Source organism: Mytilus californianus, unplaced genomic scaffold (genome assembly GCF_021869535.1).
Source record: "Mytilus californianus isolate M0D057914Y unplaced genomic scaffold, xbMytCali1.0.p SCAF_10, whole genome shotgun sequence".
NCBI classification, from domain to species: Eukaryota; Metazoa; Mollusca; class Bivalvia; order Mytilida; family Mytilidae; genus Mytilus; species Mytilus californianus.
In genome coordinates this window covers 53,362,695-53,381,707 of record NW_026262582.1, presented here as the reverse complement: position 1 = coordinate 53,381,707, position 19,013 = coordinate 53,362,695, and the positions used below count along the sequence as shown (strand labels likewise).

Below are 19,013 nucleotides of genomic sequence, written 5' to 3'. Positions count from 1 at the left end.
AAAACACGTAATTTATCTAAAAGCTAGTTATAACAACAATCATGATTTTCAAACACAGAACAATAATACAAAATTTGGCTTTGTCAATACTAATTAACAGTATAATTTTAAATTACATTTAATAATTAATCATCAAATCACCAAAAAAAATATTTCACTAAGTTAAAAATTCCCGAATTCTTATTAATGCAAATTTAAATATTTTGATAATTACATCTTTAAAACATCTAATAATGCAACCAGTATCTGAATAAAATAGGGTGCGAACGAACCCAGGGCACGAACGTGTGGGGTGCGAACGTGTATCTTTCAAAACGAGTCATATATTTTAGACGTTACCAGGCATGGGGCGAATTACATTGCAATGTAATGCATTATATTACAATTACTTTGACCAAACCATGCATTATATTACAATTACAATTACATGCATTTATCAAAGTAATGCATTATATTACAATTACTTTTGCAAAGTAATGCCTTGAATTACACATTACATTTGAAAATTTTATTAAGTGAATAGAAAAATTAAACATCTTGAAAAAAAGTAGAAGTCACAAAAGATTCTAGCATATGCAGCAACTGTTCCATGAATTGAATATAAGTATACATTTAAAATTTCTATTTAATTCGGCTTTTACAATTTTAATTTAATGTTGACTTTACTTTTATAAATAAACTCTTTGTTGTTTTTTTTTTTATTTTAAACGAAATATTTAATTACTGTGAATTACTTCCCTAATTATCAAATAAACATAGACCTTAATTAATGAACAATTGTCTAAATGGTGAAAATATTGATTGTAAAACAAACTAATTAGTGTTTTATAACAAAGTTTAATTATATCTTATTTAAGCAAGACAAGATATTCTTTGATCTTATGACAACAATACAGTTATGCTTTTCAAATATCAATCTTTTTTTTTTATGCAGGAAAATGTATGAAATAAGATGAAATAAAGAATATATTCTCATGATTAACATATTCTTAGTTAATCAAGAAATCTTAAATTTGGTTTAGTTAAAACTCCAACAATATGTTAAAGATGTGGTATGTGAAAAAAGTAATGACATGTAATGCCATGTAATGCATGAAATTACACAACTTTTTGCCAAAGTAATGCATTATATTACAATTACATGTAATGCACAAATTGCTGCATTACACATTACATACAATTACTTGGAAAAATGTAATGCATTACCATGCATTACAATTACAAATTTGCATTACCCCATGCCTGGACGAAACCACAATATTCTACTGACTGGTGCGCAACTCAGGCTTGTTTTTTTTAGTGATAAGTTGATAATATATAAAAACATAAGAATTAAGATGTTTTTTTCCCGTAAATTACTGCGGAATAACATATTAAACTTGCAGACACTGTTCAATTGTGTGCATTGAAGTTTCGATCGAGAGGGGTCGTGTCCACTATACTGTAAATATATTTTGAGCTATTTTATGGCTTTTCTGAAGCTAATACAATTTGATAGGCGAAACTGATGTGTAGTTGTTAAGTTTGTATAGCTCACAGCCTTACGCTGTTGGTACAAGTACACCATCGGTGGTGTACCTGATATGGACGGAATGTTATAGGTAACAAAAAACTGGTTGCATTCCCCTGTCCATTAGCTTCCCTATATCGAAAAATGACTTCGACAGGTTGTCAAAAGAAAATACAAGTTTCTGTCTTTAATGATGTAACACAAAATCAGTTTGTCAGCGAAATTTATCCTAAGGTAATGGTATCTCTGAGCAATTCACTTTTTCAGGAGGATAATCATCTTCGCTAGCCAAGCGTTACGATCCTGTCTCTTAAATTTAATTTCCTCTCTTGGCTAGCAAAGATCGATGCTAGTGGGAGGCTAGCGGATCTACTGTATTTGGCGATCGCAAGCATGACTGGTATACCAAGTACAGGAGATCACGACTAGCTGGTCACTCAGCTTCTATTAATGGAGATGTAATATATCCAAAAAATGATCTTCTGATATTGAAATAAAAGAGCAACAATAAGCAGTGATTTTGCTAACGCTCGTCATTTTCTTCATTTACGAAACGGTTTTCAAAATGACGAAAGTATTTGAAATCAATTTCGTCACTTAAATTTGGACAGTGTAAAAATATTTTCGCATGAAAATACTATAATTCTACCTGTCTACTTGTTTCTGACAAGTTTATGACCCTCAGCTAATTAACGTTTACCACAGGTGTTAAAATTTGTGATTACAGGTCATCCGCTAATCGCCATCAGATGGGTCACTAATCTGTTAATTGACCATCATAATTGTTTTTCCCAGTAAAATTGATCAGTCGGCATTTCATTTTCAATATTTTTTAAACGACCACAATTTGGAGTTTGTTTATCATAATTTCTTCATTTGAACAATATTGCTTATCCCCGTTCAGTTCTCATTTAAATTTCAATATTGCTCAAACAATCACAATTTGCAGTTTATTTGTCGTAGTTTCGTCATATGAAGGTATTTTCGTCATATTTGATATAACTTTTCATCAAAAACTTTTGGCAATTTCTATTAAAAAGATAGACCTTTATTTAAAACATTCAGAAATATTTTCACGAGTCAAACGGGTGTTTTCTTTTCTATGTACTGCGCATGCGTGAAAGTATTCATATAAATTTATAGATACTAAAACGTAAAATACAAAATCAATTAGTATCAAATTAAAAGAGAGAGACAAATATATTTCTTACTACCGGTAAGCAACTTTATTTAAAAAATGATAATTTCCTGCCTTTTGTTAAACATGAGAACCAATCTGTAGACTTATCCACTTGTCACTTCCAGTTTTCATTTCGTTTAAAAATAGAAAGTAAACGTGATCTATTCTTGATTATTTTACAATTTACAGTCAGTAGAATCGTTCCAATAAGAATTGATACATATCCTTGTTTCCAACTTTAAAGAAAAGAATTTCAAATATCAATTTCAACGTTTTTACGAGGATAATGATTATGCAGTGAAATAGTCGTTACAATTCATTTATGCTGTGATTCCTGTTTTAAAAAAGAGGAACCCAACTTTTGTTGATCAGGAATGTCCCCTGAAAATAACTGAAGTGAAATTGTGAATTTGATTTCCTGATCCTTGTTCTTATCTTCATATTTAAGCATCACATCAGTCAAATTATGCAATAACTGGCTGTATTTGTAGCATGCCTAAGGCCTTCAAAGATCCTAGTCCTTGAAGGTCTTAGGCATATGTATATCTAGTAATATACGTCCCTGGTCCATTGCAGTAACCTAAAATAAACTTGATTTTCATCTTGCGCAAAAGTGACTTTACCCTCAAAATCCTAGCTGAAACCCTGAATAAGTACATCCACGAACATGACAGAGTGATGGTGAATTACAGTCAAATACATTTGAAAAAGCAAACATTCTTATTATTAATAAACAACTTCAGTCTGCTTTTACATCTGAAGCAAACACTGAACTCTTATATTTGGTAAAAAGTTCATCAGAGCTTATGTTTTTACACATGTATGTTTTATGCTATGCTGAATCAAAACAAAGTTTTCTTTGTCTACGTCTATAAACTTTCAGATAACATTTATCTTATAATCAAACCCATCACAATCATGACAATCTTCTGGGACAAATTAAATATAAACTTATGAACATGATTAACCCTGGCACATTCTGTATGTGCGTTGCTCCAAGTCAGGAGCCTGTAATGCAGTGGTTGTCATTTGTTGCTGTATATCATATTTGTTTTGAACATGAATCAGGCCATAAGTTTTCTCTTTTGAATTGATTTACATTTTGTCATGCCAGGGCTTTTAACATGTTTAATAGCTAGCTACATGTATATATATATATGTGTATTGCTTTTGATAATTGTTTAAGGCTGTTAGGTAACTTACAGTTGGAAAGCAAGTCCTTAGAAACGTCCGTTGTCGTCAAGCTCTATCAGCAACAATAGCAGGGGGAATTAATTAGGTGGCGCTACAGTCGTCGGTGACGTAAAAAAGTCCGCCAAATCAATCAGCTAAAAAATCGATGTTTAAACTATTTTTTTCAACTTGTCATGCTTTTATCATAATTGAATTTTAAAGTTTGTAGATTTTGTGAGCAATATAGTTTCAATACGACATAGAAACATTGTCCAAAATAACTTTTATTTGCTATTTCTTTATCCTGTCCGTTCTAAAAACTATCAGCCATCTTTTTTGTTCGCCAAAAACATTGAATTTAAATAACTTGACGTTTGCGTATCCAAATACGGAAAAGAACGATAAAAATCTTAAATGAAACCGGGTAACCTATTTCAAATTTCTACACAATTATGAAGCCATCATTTTTTATTGTAATACATCAATTTTAGTGACCACCAGTCATGTCAATTTGTAGCTAGTTTTTGCTGCGTTTCTTGTTTAAAACAGTGAATGTTCAACTTCTTTTCATTGTACCTGTTTCCAAAGTACTCTAAAATACTGATTTTATTAGAGATATGAATGAAATTGTGATTAAAAAGTGTTGTTTTTCACAATTCCATACGATACTTCCATTTCAAAGTAACTAAAACCCTTCTTGATCCCCTACACAAATTGACGGTGACACTGTTTTCTTTTTTCAACACACCTCATATAACGTTAACAAAATATGTGTCAGGTCATGTGCATAGTGAAAATTTACACATTGGAAAAGTGAAACAAAGATCATTTTTATTGCGTTTGAAACTGTAAGTCTTAGAAAATTTCATTCATACTGGATACAAATCTGACAAATTAATGATGGCCTATGGATGGACAAAAGCACAAAAAATAGCAATGGAAAATGCCTTGTAAAGAAAATTTCTGGAGGAAAAAACTTATGAAAAAGGAAATGAAGGTCAGTTAATTATATCTATAAGTTAAAAACCTTGCTAATATGATTATTTCTTTACTAAATAAGCTACAGTAATAAGTGCAAAAACTAGCTTATCAAGTCAAAGAAGAAAAATTCATAGAGATGTTTTCTTACAAAATTGAATTTATTCAAATGGCAAATTCTTGATAAATTTAACAATCCATTAATCATTAAGTAAAAGGCACAAGATTTGTCCCACCAAATTTCATTTGTGATATAAATATCCAATCATTAAGGTAAAATATACAATACTTTGTTTATAAATATGTATATCAGCTGATACAGCAACCTGAAGAATAGAAGCCCGATTTTGTTTTTTTAAAAAAAAAGTTTACTTTCATAATCTATACTATGAAATACCCTTAGAAATTTGGCAAGGGCTACTAGCTGTGCTAGCTAATCTAATAATTGAATTTTACAGTAATAATGATTTTAAAGTTCAAAATTATGTCACTTATAATTTTAAGTATCATTTTTTACAGAATTTCTGTCAATATTTTTGGTATACTTATCCTTTTTTTGTAGGATATTATCTAGGCAGTACTGTATTGTTCAACTAAGAAACATAGGCTTGAGTTAAAAGGCTTTTTTACTTTGAAGAAACTTATTGTGACTCTTGGTCCCACTTTTTAGAATATAAAATATATATGATCAGTACTTAGTATTTAGTATTTTTATTTCAGAAAGATTATTTAAATTGTATAAAATATGTTTTATTGCATTACACATTGTTAGAAGTATTTTAAAAAAAATTCTACTTGGAGTGATTCAATATCCCATTATAAAAATTACAAAGTAAATTTCATCAGCCAGAGCTAATTTATATCAATTCAGCTAGGTTTCTAGGTGACATTTCTTAATTTTTTCCAATTTTTTGTCTTTTAATTTTTACCTCTAATCCTTCTCTGAAAAATAGAGAAGTATCTCTTCTTAATATTATAATAGCATAGTTGTAAATCGAATTTCATTTATTTTCTTCTTGATTTTTGTAAAGTAAACTCATTTTTATTCATTTTGCTGGGTTTTTATTTTTGACTGGTGATATCAAGGGGAGATAACCACACACAAATCGGCAAAAAAACCACCGCTTTGTGTTGAAAATAACTTGACATTTGCATATCCAAAACTGTATTGCCTAGATATTCATATCGAGTGTTTGTCTTAATGAGATGCTTTATCAAATTTAAATTCAGCCCATCATTTTTAGTTTCCTCGAAAATATTTAGATTTTTTGATCAGGAGACCAGACAATTTTCACACAAACTTCAAGTTTGAAGATAAAAAAAAGAATGAAGGACTTTGAGTCGATGTGTAAGTTTTGACGCGTTAAAACTATGTATATTCAAGATTATTTTGATCAATAAGTTTTTATCATGACAGTGGTATTTTAGTGAGTAAAAATGAGGTTTGTCTCATCCGTAGTTTTACTGAATTTTCACGGTCACGTGACTCTATTGTTGCTGATAGACTTTGGGTCAAACCATGACCTGCTTTCCAACTGTATGGTTGTTAACATCTACACCATTTAGTATCTGATGGATAATTGACAATCATACCACATCTTATTTTGTAATAGTAGAAATATAAACCCTAATTCAAAGCCACTGGTCCTGATACTATGGCAGGCAGAGTAATAAAACAAAATATACATATACATATATGTGCAGACACCAAATTTTTGAAACAGACAAGGTACCATCTGACTGGAATCCCAAACCTGCACAGGTTGCAAACTACTCAAACATATCCTGACCAACAACATTTAGAAAAGAAAAAAGCATGTATGAACATTATGAATTACAGCATGGATTTAACATATTTAGGGCAAAAAGATCATGTGAGTCCCAAATAATATTTGTACTACATGAACTCACACAAAGTAATAACTAGATCAAACAAACAGACCTTCAATGACCTCATAATTATGGATTTTGCTTAAGCTTTTGACAAGGTACCACACAAAAGGCTTTAGACTCTAGAAAATGAAATACAGCATCATCTTAAATATATTGGCATATACATAGATATAAGAAGATGTGGTATGAGTGCCAATGAGACAACTCTCCATCCAAGTCAAAATTTATAAAAGTAAACCATTATAGGCATGTATGTATAAATCGTCATGTTATTAGGACAAATTTCTTGTTTTCTGGCACATTCTGATGCATCAATAATACATGCACATTTCTAGACCATGTGGATGCAGTAGAATGTGTCCCCGTGCTTGTGGTGTATGCCCTTATATTTTTCAATTATGGGTTTATAGATTAGACCGTTGGTTTTCCCGTTTGAATGGTTTTACACTAGTAATTTTTGGGGCCCTTTATAGCTTACTGTTCGGTGTGAGCCAAGGCTCTGTGTTGAAGACCGTACTGTGACCTATAATGGTTTACTTTTATAAATTTTGACTTGGATGGAGAGTTGTCTCATTGGCACTCATACCACCTCTTCTTATATCTCTTTAACTGAGAGCAAAGGAAATTCTAATTGTGATGCTTGTTTCCGAATTAATCATCACACTACATCTATTTATTTTTTTTTGTTACAAAATAATTGAAAAGTAATGGAAGTTTAATTATGATAACAATTCTTTAAGCTGTAATTGATTAAATTTATAACAGGTTAACAATATTCAACTCTGTTGTAAAGAGAAATATAAATGTGATATCTAATTATATGCATTGTATATAATTTGCAGAGACTGCCAGTAATTATAAGGGGACAAGACATTGGACCATGCATTAATTGTTGGAAGTCCACAGAATATCTAGGGAAAAAGGGAGGAATCAAAGAGGTCAAAATACATGTATCACCAACTCCACAGATGGATTTCATCAATAAAAACTTTTTGTACAGGTAGATTTAGGAGATAGTTGTATTGAATATTAAGTTGAAACAAGTTTTATGTAGTCCAAGCTTAAAATAAAATACAGTTATCTCCATGATAATGCAAAATTAACAGATATTCAACATGTTCAATTTAAGACATAATTTTAGTGTAGGAAAATCCTGCAAAACATTCTTCTTGTCTTTAGAATTTTACCAATAAGACATCATCAATATGATTCCAGCATGAAATGTAGACATAAGATAATTGTGGGCTTTATATCACTTCAAAAAAAAAAAAAAAAAAGATGATTTCCGATGAGTGTACCATGAGACATCTGCTTATTAGTCCCCTACCAAAGAAGTCAAAGGAGACTTTAGGTTTGCACTCCGTCTGTCTGTCTGTCTGTCATTTCGGCAAATCAGTTTTCCACATGTTTTTTCTTCGTCCTTGAAGATATTGATTTGATATTTGGTGTATTGTTTTATCATGACAAGTTACAGATCAAGTTCGAATTTTGTTCATTGTCTGATGATTTTGTGCAGAGTTATGGTTCTTGTACTTAGAAAATTCACTGAAATAATCAGTTTTTCGCACTTTTTTCGTCATGCTTAAAGATATTGATTTGATAATTGGTATATAGTTTTATCATGACAAGTTACATATCAAGTTCAAATTTTGTTCCGGTCTGATGATTTTGTGCAGAGTTATGGTCCTTGGACCAGGGCTTCCAAAATTATTTTTAGCCAGCCGGACATTTTATATATTATCCCGATTTTAATCCCTTAAGACTAAAAAACAAAAGGCAATTATGGTATTCAGTTGCCGAGTTGGCCATCCCAATGATTGACATTAAAAAAAAAACGATATTAATCTTTCTTTGATTCAAATTCGAAGTTCTGCCGTAAACTGTTAAATTGGCAGTGCATCATTCGAAGTGTGCAACATCAGCGTACTTATGTCTGCCTTAAACTCTTTATTTGTGCAAAATAGCGTTGTCAAAAATTTTACTTTCGTTTTAAAATCTAAACCGGATGTTATCTTGACAATGGTAAAACATGTACCAGAGACGGATACGTAAATTCCGTGTGCGTTTGCAAAGCATGAATGAGTGTACGTAGCTCGTTCTACGTTATTTCGTCAAGAAAATATTCGAAATAAACGTGAGATAAAGGTATCAATGACAATTTAAACATTTTTTGAAGAAATTAGGATGCATAATTAAATTTCACACCTGCGCAAATGCGCACACGTGTACTAGTTCAAACAGAGACATGTCTCTGGTTCAAACAACGTGGTTATGACGATTTTTCATTTTCACCTTTTTAATGTTTTCATCAAATCATATTTATAAACGTATTTCTGATAATTTAAATCTTTTTGACTAAATTAATTAGATGCAAACCGTTGAAATGTAAGAAAATAACTGTGAATAGACCGATCAATGTCCGGTTCAAAATAGTTTACCTGTCACCTGAACAGGTAAATTTCAGCTGTTCGACAACTAATTAGCCTTGATTAAAATGAGAAGGTATTAAAGTAGGGGTTGTTTTGATAGTACTTAATGATCATGTCACTTTTATGACCGGAAATGTGTGGCTGTTAAAGGCAAAAGGTTGGGTCAAAAAGATCGCGAATTATGTTAAAATGACCGTCTCTTAAGAAAGCCTTCAAAACTAAAAAGTAGATGACAGTTTCATGCTTTGCCCAGCCGGACTTTTACCGGACATTATACAAATGTCCGGAATATATGACCGTTTTGGAAGCCTTGCCTTGGACATAGAAAATTCTCTTAAATAATCAGTTTTCCTCACTTTTTTTCATCATGCTTGAAGATATTGACTTGATATTTGTTATATAGTTAACACCATGACGAGTTAGCATTTTGTGCCAGTACAATGAATTTTTAACTGGTAGGGGACTATGTATTGCTATGCAATACTCTCAGAATGCTTGTTTTGTTTATCATTGAAGAAATCACATACAAATAAATTAGGGAATTCAAAATAGTGACTTCTCTAATTAGTTACACACTGGTAAACCATGGAATTTACCCCCTCAAAATACATGTACTTAAAAGTTCATTGGAAGATACCAAGACCTTGTTGATAAATACTCCGTATCAACTTCACAAATAATACATGATGGTCTTGAAGTATAGATTCTAGGTACTAACGTTGTTTATCATCTTAATAACGTGTTAAAGTTTTCTTTTATTTGTCTTTGTAATTTATTAACCTTTACTGTTTAGTCCATTTTTGGTAATATCCGTTTGTCGTGGCTCAGTACTTCAATGTGTTGTTGTGCTGTTGTCATTTTTTGTATTTTTGTCTTTCATTTTTGCTTACCCGGTATATGCTATGTCTATATGCCATTTTGTTTTTCTTTGTTGACATATTTGTTTGTTTTTATAGTGATTAAGATTATAACACAATGTTGACTGCTATATTCCTATCTATTACATTTTTACATATTATGACTGTTTGTTTTGTTCACACATTGTTGTCAATATAATGGACTTTTATGCGACTGTCATACAAGTGAGAGGTTTAGCTAGCTATAAAACCAGGTTTAATCCACCATTTTCTACATAAGGAAATGTCTGTACCAGGTCAGGAATATGACAGTTGTTTTCCATTCATTTGATGTGTTTGAGCTTTTGATTTTGCCATTTTATTAGAGACTTTCCGATTAGAATTTTCCTTGGAGTTCGGTATTTTTGTTATTTTACTTTTTTTTTTGGAAGATTTAAAAATTTAACTTTTTTACCATTAAATCTGGAATAATGCAGTACAGTGTAATATGTTACCTAACAATTTTATTAAATGTATCAATAATTTCTTTTATATAAAAAAGATGAAAAATATCCTTTTATGGACACAGTCCCCTAAAGAAAAATCTAAGAATGTAGAGTCCTCTAAAGTAAAAGAAGGTCAAAAGTAATTCAAGGTCTTGTGAAACAGTTATTAGTCCCCTACTGACGAAGTCAAAGGGGACTTTAGGTTTGCACTCCGTCTGTCTGTCTGTCTGTCTGTGTCCATCCGTCAGTCCGGCAAATCAGTTTTCCACACTTTTTTTCTTCGTGCTTAAAGATATTTATTTGATATTTGGTATATTGTTTTATCATGACAAGTTACAGATCAAGTTCGAATTTTGTTCCAGTCTGATGATTTTGTGCAGAGTTATGGTTGTTTGACTTAGGAAATTCACTCAAATATGCAGTTTTCCACACTTTTTTTTCGTCAATCTTGAAGATATTGACTTGATAATTGGTATATAGTTTTATCATGACAAGTTACAGATCAAGTTCTCTAATTTTGTTCCGGTCTGATGATTTTGTGCAGAGTTATGGTCCTTGGACTTAGAAAAAATTCACTTTAATAATCAGTTTTCCACACTTTTTTTCAACATGCTTGAAGATATTGACTTGATATTTGTTATATAGTTTACACCATGACAAGTTATAGATCAAGTTAGCATTTTGTTCCAGTGCAATGAATTTTTAACCAGTAGGGGACTATGTATTGCCATGCAATACACTCAGAATGCTTGTTTATTATGTATTTCAGATCTTTGCCATTCAATGAATTAGTAAAGAGAGCAGGAGAAGATAAACATACAGAACATTTTATATCAGAAGTAAGGTATTTATGCATAAAAGGAGATGTGGGGGTTTACACCAATGACACATTGTAGCTAGAAATTGAAAAATGCATGGCGCCAATCGAGGACATGGCTTTTTTTTGGGGAGGGGGAGGAAAGGGCACTTTTTTTGTGCATTCTATAAGTATTTTTTCAACATATTTCAAGTAAGCTCATTAAGGAAGCTACAATTTGATTTTTATGGTTAGGGGGGCTAGGATGAAATTTAAAAAAAAGGCAGGACAGGAGTTTTGAGTAAAAAAAAAAAGGCAGGATGAGCAACTTGGCAAAAAAAAGGCAGGATGACAATTTATGTAAAAAAGTCAGGATAAACTAATAAAAAAAAAGGCAGGACCAAATAGTGATAAATAAAAAGGCAGGACAGAGATTACAACTAAAAAAAAATGCAGGACAAAATTTTTCATCCTAGCCCCCCATAAAAATCAAATGGTAGCTCCCTAATATGATAATAGTTTGAAAATTAATATTACAATTGACATCAGACCAATTTCCTTCGTTTGACATTTTTGTGTATTCTTCACAAACTCTTCTAAATGTTGGAAACTGTTTTGATAGTATGTTGATATTGCAACTCTTACAAACAATATGAGATAGGACACATGTAAATATTTTTTTCAGACAGAGAAATATTATTTAAGAGCTGTTGGAGACAATCCAAGAACAGATATAGCAGATATAAATAAACAATTTCCAGAATTAGCAGATGACATCAGTATTCCACCATTCTTCAGTCCAGATCGCTTTTTCTCAAGTGTTTTTAGAATATCATCAAATGGTATACAGTTGTGGACTCATTATGATGTAAATACTAATATAATTTGTATTTTACTTAAAATATATGTCAATATATATATATATGTAACACTCACAAATGTGTCCTTACTCTCACATGTGTTGAACTCAAAACTTATGTAACATATTTAACAGGTTCCAAAACATGTTTAGTTTTTGGAGATCCAAACACGCTTATTTTCTTTGAAAATTTTTGGGGAGCAAAAATCCACCTTCCTTGAATTGAATAATTTTACAAATTACCAAAAAATAAAGAAAATGCTGAACCAAAGCCACTAAATTTTGTGTTGGTAGAGTTACCTGATTTACAAAAATGTATATACCATAAGTGAGCAACCATTTAACTTCAAGGGGGGGGGTTGTTATGGATTTTTGTCTGAGTGAGAAATTTTTTTTCGCGCAAAATGCAAACATTTTTTTTAGTTTTTCAACGCTATCAATCAAATTATTTTTGTTTGAAAATTTAACACTATAAGGTATGGGGAAAATCTGGATTCAGAATATTTTTTTTTGTCATCTGTTTGACCACAATATTCTTTTTTCATCAAATTGGGGATCAGACGGCGTTTTGCATTTGGGTCGATTTGCATTTCATTTGCGCCGATTGTGTACAGGTAGATTACAGGTGAATGTTATTTCTTATTTCTTATTTATCATTATAAATCTCTTCTGTTGACAATTATAACATGTATATAGCTGTTGTCCCCTGCTCACCACGTGGAGGTGAAATAAGGATTTCAAGCAATAGAAGTCAATTTATGCGAATGAAACGATTCAGGACTGTTATTCGTCATCTTACAATTTTCAATTGGTGTAGCTGCCCAGAAATAAGGTGAATAACGTGAAGTTAAGCATATATAAATACTTTAATAATACGTAGTCTAAGAATGCATGACATCTGTCATCACAAGGAGCTTCAAACCTAATGTCAAACATGGAAGCAGTCCTCGATTTCATCTGGGGGAAGGAATGATAGCCCAAAAAATGAGATAGCCATTTACCAGTGTCCTTGATTTGTCTTTATACTCTGTTTAAAAATGGATACTTAAACCAACAGACTGGATTTTCCTCCACCAGTTTATGTGCCAGATGAAAACGACAACAATCTATTTGCAGGGGACAACAGTTATATACATGTTATAATTGACAATTTATAACATATGTACAACTGGCTAACGGAAGAGGTTTATATTGATAACTAAAAAATAACATTCACCTGTAATTTACCTGTGCTTAATCGGCGCCCCCCCCCCCCCTTCTTGAAGTTAAATGGTCGTTCCCTAACCAAATCAGAGATTTTTTTTAAAACATTTTATAATCCTTAAGAACTTCTTGGATATATCTAAGAAATAAGATTAAATGTTTTTTGTTGTGTGTATTTCTAGGAATATAGTAATTTTGATTTATCAGTTTAAGCATTGTATTTGGAATGATTTAAAAAGTGGATTCAGCCCATGTACACCAGTGTACACACATTTGTATTCATGTCTGCTAATGCTGATCAAAATTCCATGAAAATATTACAGAAGTATAATTACAACAAAAAGTAAATCATTTTTTTCTATATAGTAAGAAACCTTAAAAGAGTATAGAATTATGCCTTTATGCGTTGTATGGATGCCATATGGAGTGCATTTATATATTTTTGCAGACAATTGATAACGTAGAAATCTAAATGAACCAGTTCCCTTTTAGCTCACCTGTCCATTTGAAACAACTGGGCTAATTGGAAGTAAACTTGGTCACAATCATCCTTTGACAAAAAATATTTTGAATGCAGTCAAGTAAAAACAAACATGCTTTGGCCAATGACCCAAAAGTGGAAATATTTGGGTGATGACAATCATACATATTATGATAGGTACATATATTGTTGGTCATGTTTAGGTAAACTGAAGATGAGTGTATTTTGTTATATTTTACAGGTTATGGATAATATTTTAATTCAAGTCACAGGATCAAAAAGAGTTGTGCTGTTCAGTCCACAAGATGCTAATTATATGTACTTAAATGGTAAGCCGTATTATGTTGAACACAATATTTTTGGAAGAAATATTTTTTTGTCCTGTCCATCTGTGTGTCGAAATTATCGATGAAAAATATCCTGCATATTTGTTTGCTCGTTTTGTCACAGAATGTGAAACATAGAGATGCTTATCCTGCGTAAACTATTTGTATACATAAAAATAGTAAAAAGTAGTGGCCAAGGCTGAAGACATATAGTGCACCACCCGGTACGTTCTTTATATTCAGTGATTTTGCTAGCACTCGTCATTTACGAAACGGTTTTCAAAATGATGAAAGTATTACAAATCTATTTCGTCACTTAAATTTGGAAAATGTAAAAATATTTTCTTATGAAAATACTATAGTTCTACCTGTCTTCATGTTTCTGACAAGTTTATGACCCTCTGCTAATTAACATTTACAACAAGTGTTATAAGTTGTGATTACAGGTAATGCGCTTATCGCCATCAGATGGGCCACTAATCCGTTAATTATAAACCTCTTAATTGACCATCATGATAATTTTTCCCAGTAAAATTTGCAGTTTGTCGTAGTTTTGTCATTTGAACAAAATAGTTTTCCCCCGTGGCCGGCCTGTTTGCATTTTAATTTCAATATTTCTCAAACGATCACAATTTGCAGTTCTTTTGTCGTAGTTTTGTCATTTGAACGTATTTTCGTCATATCTGATATAACTTTTCATCAAAAACTTTTGACAATTTCGATTGAAAAAATAGAACTTTATTCAAAACGTTCAGAAATGTTTTCACGAGTCAAACAGGTGCTTCCTTTACTATGTACTGCACATGTGTGAAAGTATTCCTGTATATTTAAAGACACTAAATACGTAAAATATGAAATCATTTAGTATCAAATTCAACGAGAGAGACAAATAAATATCTCTTAGTAAGCAAATTTAATTTAAAAAATGATAATTTCCTGCCTTTTTTTAAACACAAACCTATCCGTAGTTGAATCTGGAATCATTCTGAATTTATTATCCATGTATCACTTCCCGTTTTCATTTCACTTGAAAATCGAAAGTAAACGAACATGATGATCTATAATTCATGATTGATTTACTACCTCTTTACAGTCATTAGAATCGTTCCAATAAGGATTTGTACAACTTTATAGAAATGAATTCCAAATATCCATTTAAACGGTTTTTAAGGATAATGATTATGCAGTGAAATAGTCGTTACAAGTTCATTTTGCTGTGTCCCTAGCCTGTGATTCCGGATTTAAAAAGAATGGAATTCATTTTTTGTTGGTCAGGAATGTCCACTGAAACAAACTGAAGTGAACATTGTGAACTAGATTTCCGGATCCTATATCATAATCTTCATATTTAAGTGCCACATCAGTCAAATCATGCAATAACTGCCTAGCATGCATAAGTCCTTCAAAGTCTGACAAAGATGTATAGCTAGTAATATACATCCTTGGTCCCTTGCTATTACCCAAAATAAGGTTGATTTTCATCTCACGCAAAAGTGACTAAAGCCCTCAAAATCCTAGCTTAAACCCTGTTAATATTGCAATGCCAATTTACCTAGATACTCTTGGTCCTTAAAACATTTATCTACTTTCCTTAGGTCTTCAAATACCCAGTACATTAATTGTGGTTCTTAGTATTCCAGATGAAGGTTAATCTAGTAAAGAGCTTTAATTGTGATACATTTTATATCCATGATTTTTATTTGTGTTTTTGTATTTGCAGGGGACAAGTCAGAAGTGTTAGATGTTGATAACCCTGACTTAGAGAAATATCCAAATTTTATCAATGCTACCAGATATGAAGGAGTTTTACAGGCTGGGGATATTTTATTTATTCCAGGTAGGAAAGTAGATTTAAATGAAATAAATCTGTCTTTACTTTTAACTGAATACTGCAGAAGAACTTATTAATCAATTTTGTAATAAAGCAAATGAGAATTAAAAACCAATTGTTCAGAGAACAATTGAAGGTCTTTCCACAGCAAATTTTAAATTTATTGGAAAGAAGCTAGTTCGTGTTTACTCAAAGTTAAAATTGGCATCTTATCATCAGTTTCTTTATACTGATGCGATAAATAATTGGTTTCTATATATTTCTGAGTGAAATAAGGGAGATAATTAGATACTTCCGGTGAAGTAAATGTCACTTCCGGTCTCATATAATAGTTTCTTTCACACTGATTCCAAAAATATATAGTTTCTATTTACTTTTGCTTGTAAACCAGGAGATAACGGGCCACTTTCAGTTTATCAAAAGTCATTTCTAGTCTTCAGTGATAAGTTAATGTATTAAAATTACAAAATATATGGATTCCGAGTACTTTTCCATGAAGAAAGTGCAAAAATGGCTACTTTCGGTTTTCTCAAGGTCACTTCCTTTGTCATTCTTCAAGGTCATATGTCATCCAACCTTTTGTATAAGGTCATATGGCTTTATTATGAACCAAGTTGAAGTAATGATCAATTAACCTTATAATTGGACGTTTCAGGGCACTTACTCCTATAAGATGCCATTAGATTGTTTCAGACCAAATGTAACATATCTTCATTACAATAAAGCAAACATTTTGCACTTGTTGTTTCATATATATCTTGAAAAGTGTTTGAGAAAATGCAAAACAAGGAAAAGTCAAAATTGAGAACTTGACCTTGACCTCATTTTCTAAGTTAGGACCTAGGGACCTCAAATAAAAATATTCCAGGGTTATACGGTTAACGGTTTATGAGTTAAAAAAACATACCGACAAATTTATTTGGTAAAGGTAGATAACTCCTTTAAAATTTCATCGAATCGCTTCGATCTAAATTAGCAAAAAATTCCTGAGGATGTAACGAACAATTTAGAAAAAGAATTTTGTCGATATCTTTTTTTGTTACGAAGGAGATGCACACACTTGATAAACACTTGATAAACAGTGAATAGGGATATAACTCTTACAAAGAAAATAGTTCGGCTTAAAATGGGTGAAAATAAAAAGCGCATAAACGGTATAATACTATGTAAGAAACATCTTAGCGACATATTGCGAAACAAAAATTTTATGCGAAAACAAAATTTGGCAGAAGAAAAAAATAATAATCAGAACAAATACAATAGGTCTTTCCACAGAAAAGTGGAAAGACCTAATAATGAAATTAATTATTTTTGGGGTGTTAAAAGCTTTTTGGATGTTTTAGATAAATTATGTGCTATTAATGGTTCTTTCAATTATGATAACACTTAAAGCTATTCAACTCTCTTCACTATACATCCTCACAATCTTATTAAACAGAAGTTTAATTATTTAATCAAATGGTCAAGGGATGCAATCTTTAACAAATAATTGTCAAATGCAACATATGTCAGGTACCTTGCCCCATGACTATTTATTGTATACACAATGGATGGACACAATTCACTATTAAGAAACTTATAAGTATAAAGAGGCTTCTAAGTCTTTGTCTATGTAAAAAAAAAAACTTGGGACTGTTGTTTCACTTGAAATAATACCTTACAAATCAAAGATGAATAAAAAGCAATAAAAATATACTGGTTACCTAGAATAGGATGTCTCTTGCATATACTTTTTGTACCAGTTTTGACAGAAGCAGACCTGTTTACCACTACAATTTTTGGCGTAGTTACTACTATTTTTGGCACTCAAATTATGCTCTACGCCCAAATAGGTCATTTCTACGCTTTCAAAGATGTTACAGTAAAAAAACAGCAGTATGTAATTTTGAGTCCAAAAGTTATCCGAATGCAAAACAGAGTCTTTGTCTTTTACGTGCTTGATAATGATTATAAAAGTATGTCTTACAAAAGCTCTTGTGATCATAACTTTCAAGTTTGACACATGGCACGATGCCTAAACAAAAGTATCATGGATAGAACGATGAAGGTGGGAATGAAAAAGATAAGCAGAAGAAGCTTTGTCAGTGTTTAAGGCAGAAATATGCTGAGATTTGGAAGTGTCTCGATTCATCCAAGAAGGGAGACCAATACGTATACTGCAAGTTATGCCAAACAGACTTTTCAAGTGCGCAAAATCTAGTCATTAATTGTTTACTTTTTACACATTGTGACTTGGATGGAGAGTTGTTCAATTGGCTTAAATGGGGTAAACAGGTCTGCAGTAGGAAGGTACTTGTTTGGTATTAAGTATAGTATGTTCCAAGTTTATTTGTTATCTTTCAGCACTATGGTTCCACAATGTGATAGCATTAGAATTTGGTATAGCAGTTAATGTTTTCTGGAAACATTTAGATGACAATTTGTATGATAACAAAGATACGTATGGTAACAAAGACTTAACGCCCGCTAGTAGAGCCATGCAGATCATGGACAGAGCTATGAAAGCACTAGAGGAATTACCAGAGGGTTATAAAGATTTTTATGCCAGGAGACTTATTACAAGAATTGAGAGGAAATGTTTACAAAGGTCATTTCCCCCTTAACTATTAAATAAAACATTTTACATTGTGCTGATTTTGTTTTGTTGGAAATTATATCATTGCTTCACACAATACAGTGTTTCCTTTCACCAAATTATCGATTAAACTAACTTATCTAGGCAAATTTGCATTGCAATATTACTAAATATACATATACTTTCTGTAAGAATGTTCATTGGGTCGTGCACTATGTCTTCAGCATTGGCTTTTATTTTTAGCTCAACTGACCCAAAAGGCCAACATAATCTTTTCAAAATTTCCCATCACTGGTTGTTTGACGTTGTCTGCTGTTGTCTTCCATAGATGTCATTGTCCATAACTGTTGTTGTCCATAAACTTTATATTTAAGCTTCTCCTCTGAAAATATCAAGCTTGTCTGTCAACCAACAAGGCTGAAAATAGAACATAGGGG

At 31.6% G+C, this 19,013-nt stretch overlaps 1 protein-coding gene across 1 annotated transcript; it reads left to right on the top strand.

The window, feature by feature from the left end:
- Positions 1-1,630: 1,630 nt before the first annotated feature.
- Positions 1,631-18,629, top strand: LOC127718815 (tRNA wybutosine-synthesizing protein 5-like). Its single transcript, XM_052224888.1, has 7 exons — positions 1,631-1,744; positions 7,577-7,734; positions 11,275-11,344; positions 11,987-12,169; positions 14,086-14,173; positions 15,891-16,007; positions 18,345-18,629. The coding sequence occupies exons 1-7, from the start codon at positions 1,655-1,657 to the stop codon at positions 18,602-18,604; spliced, it is 966 nt and encodes a 321-aa protein (XP_052080848.1). The 5' UTR covers positions 1,631-1,654; the 3' UTR covers positions 18,605-18,629.
- Positions 18,630-19,013: the final 384 nt, after the last annotated feature.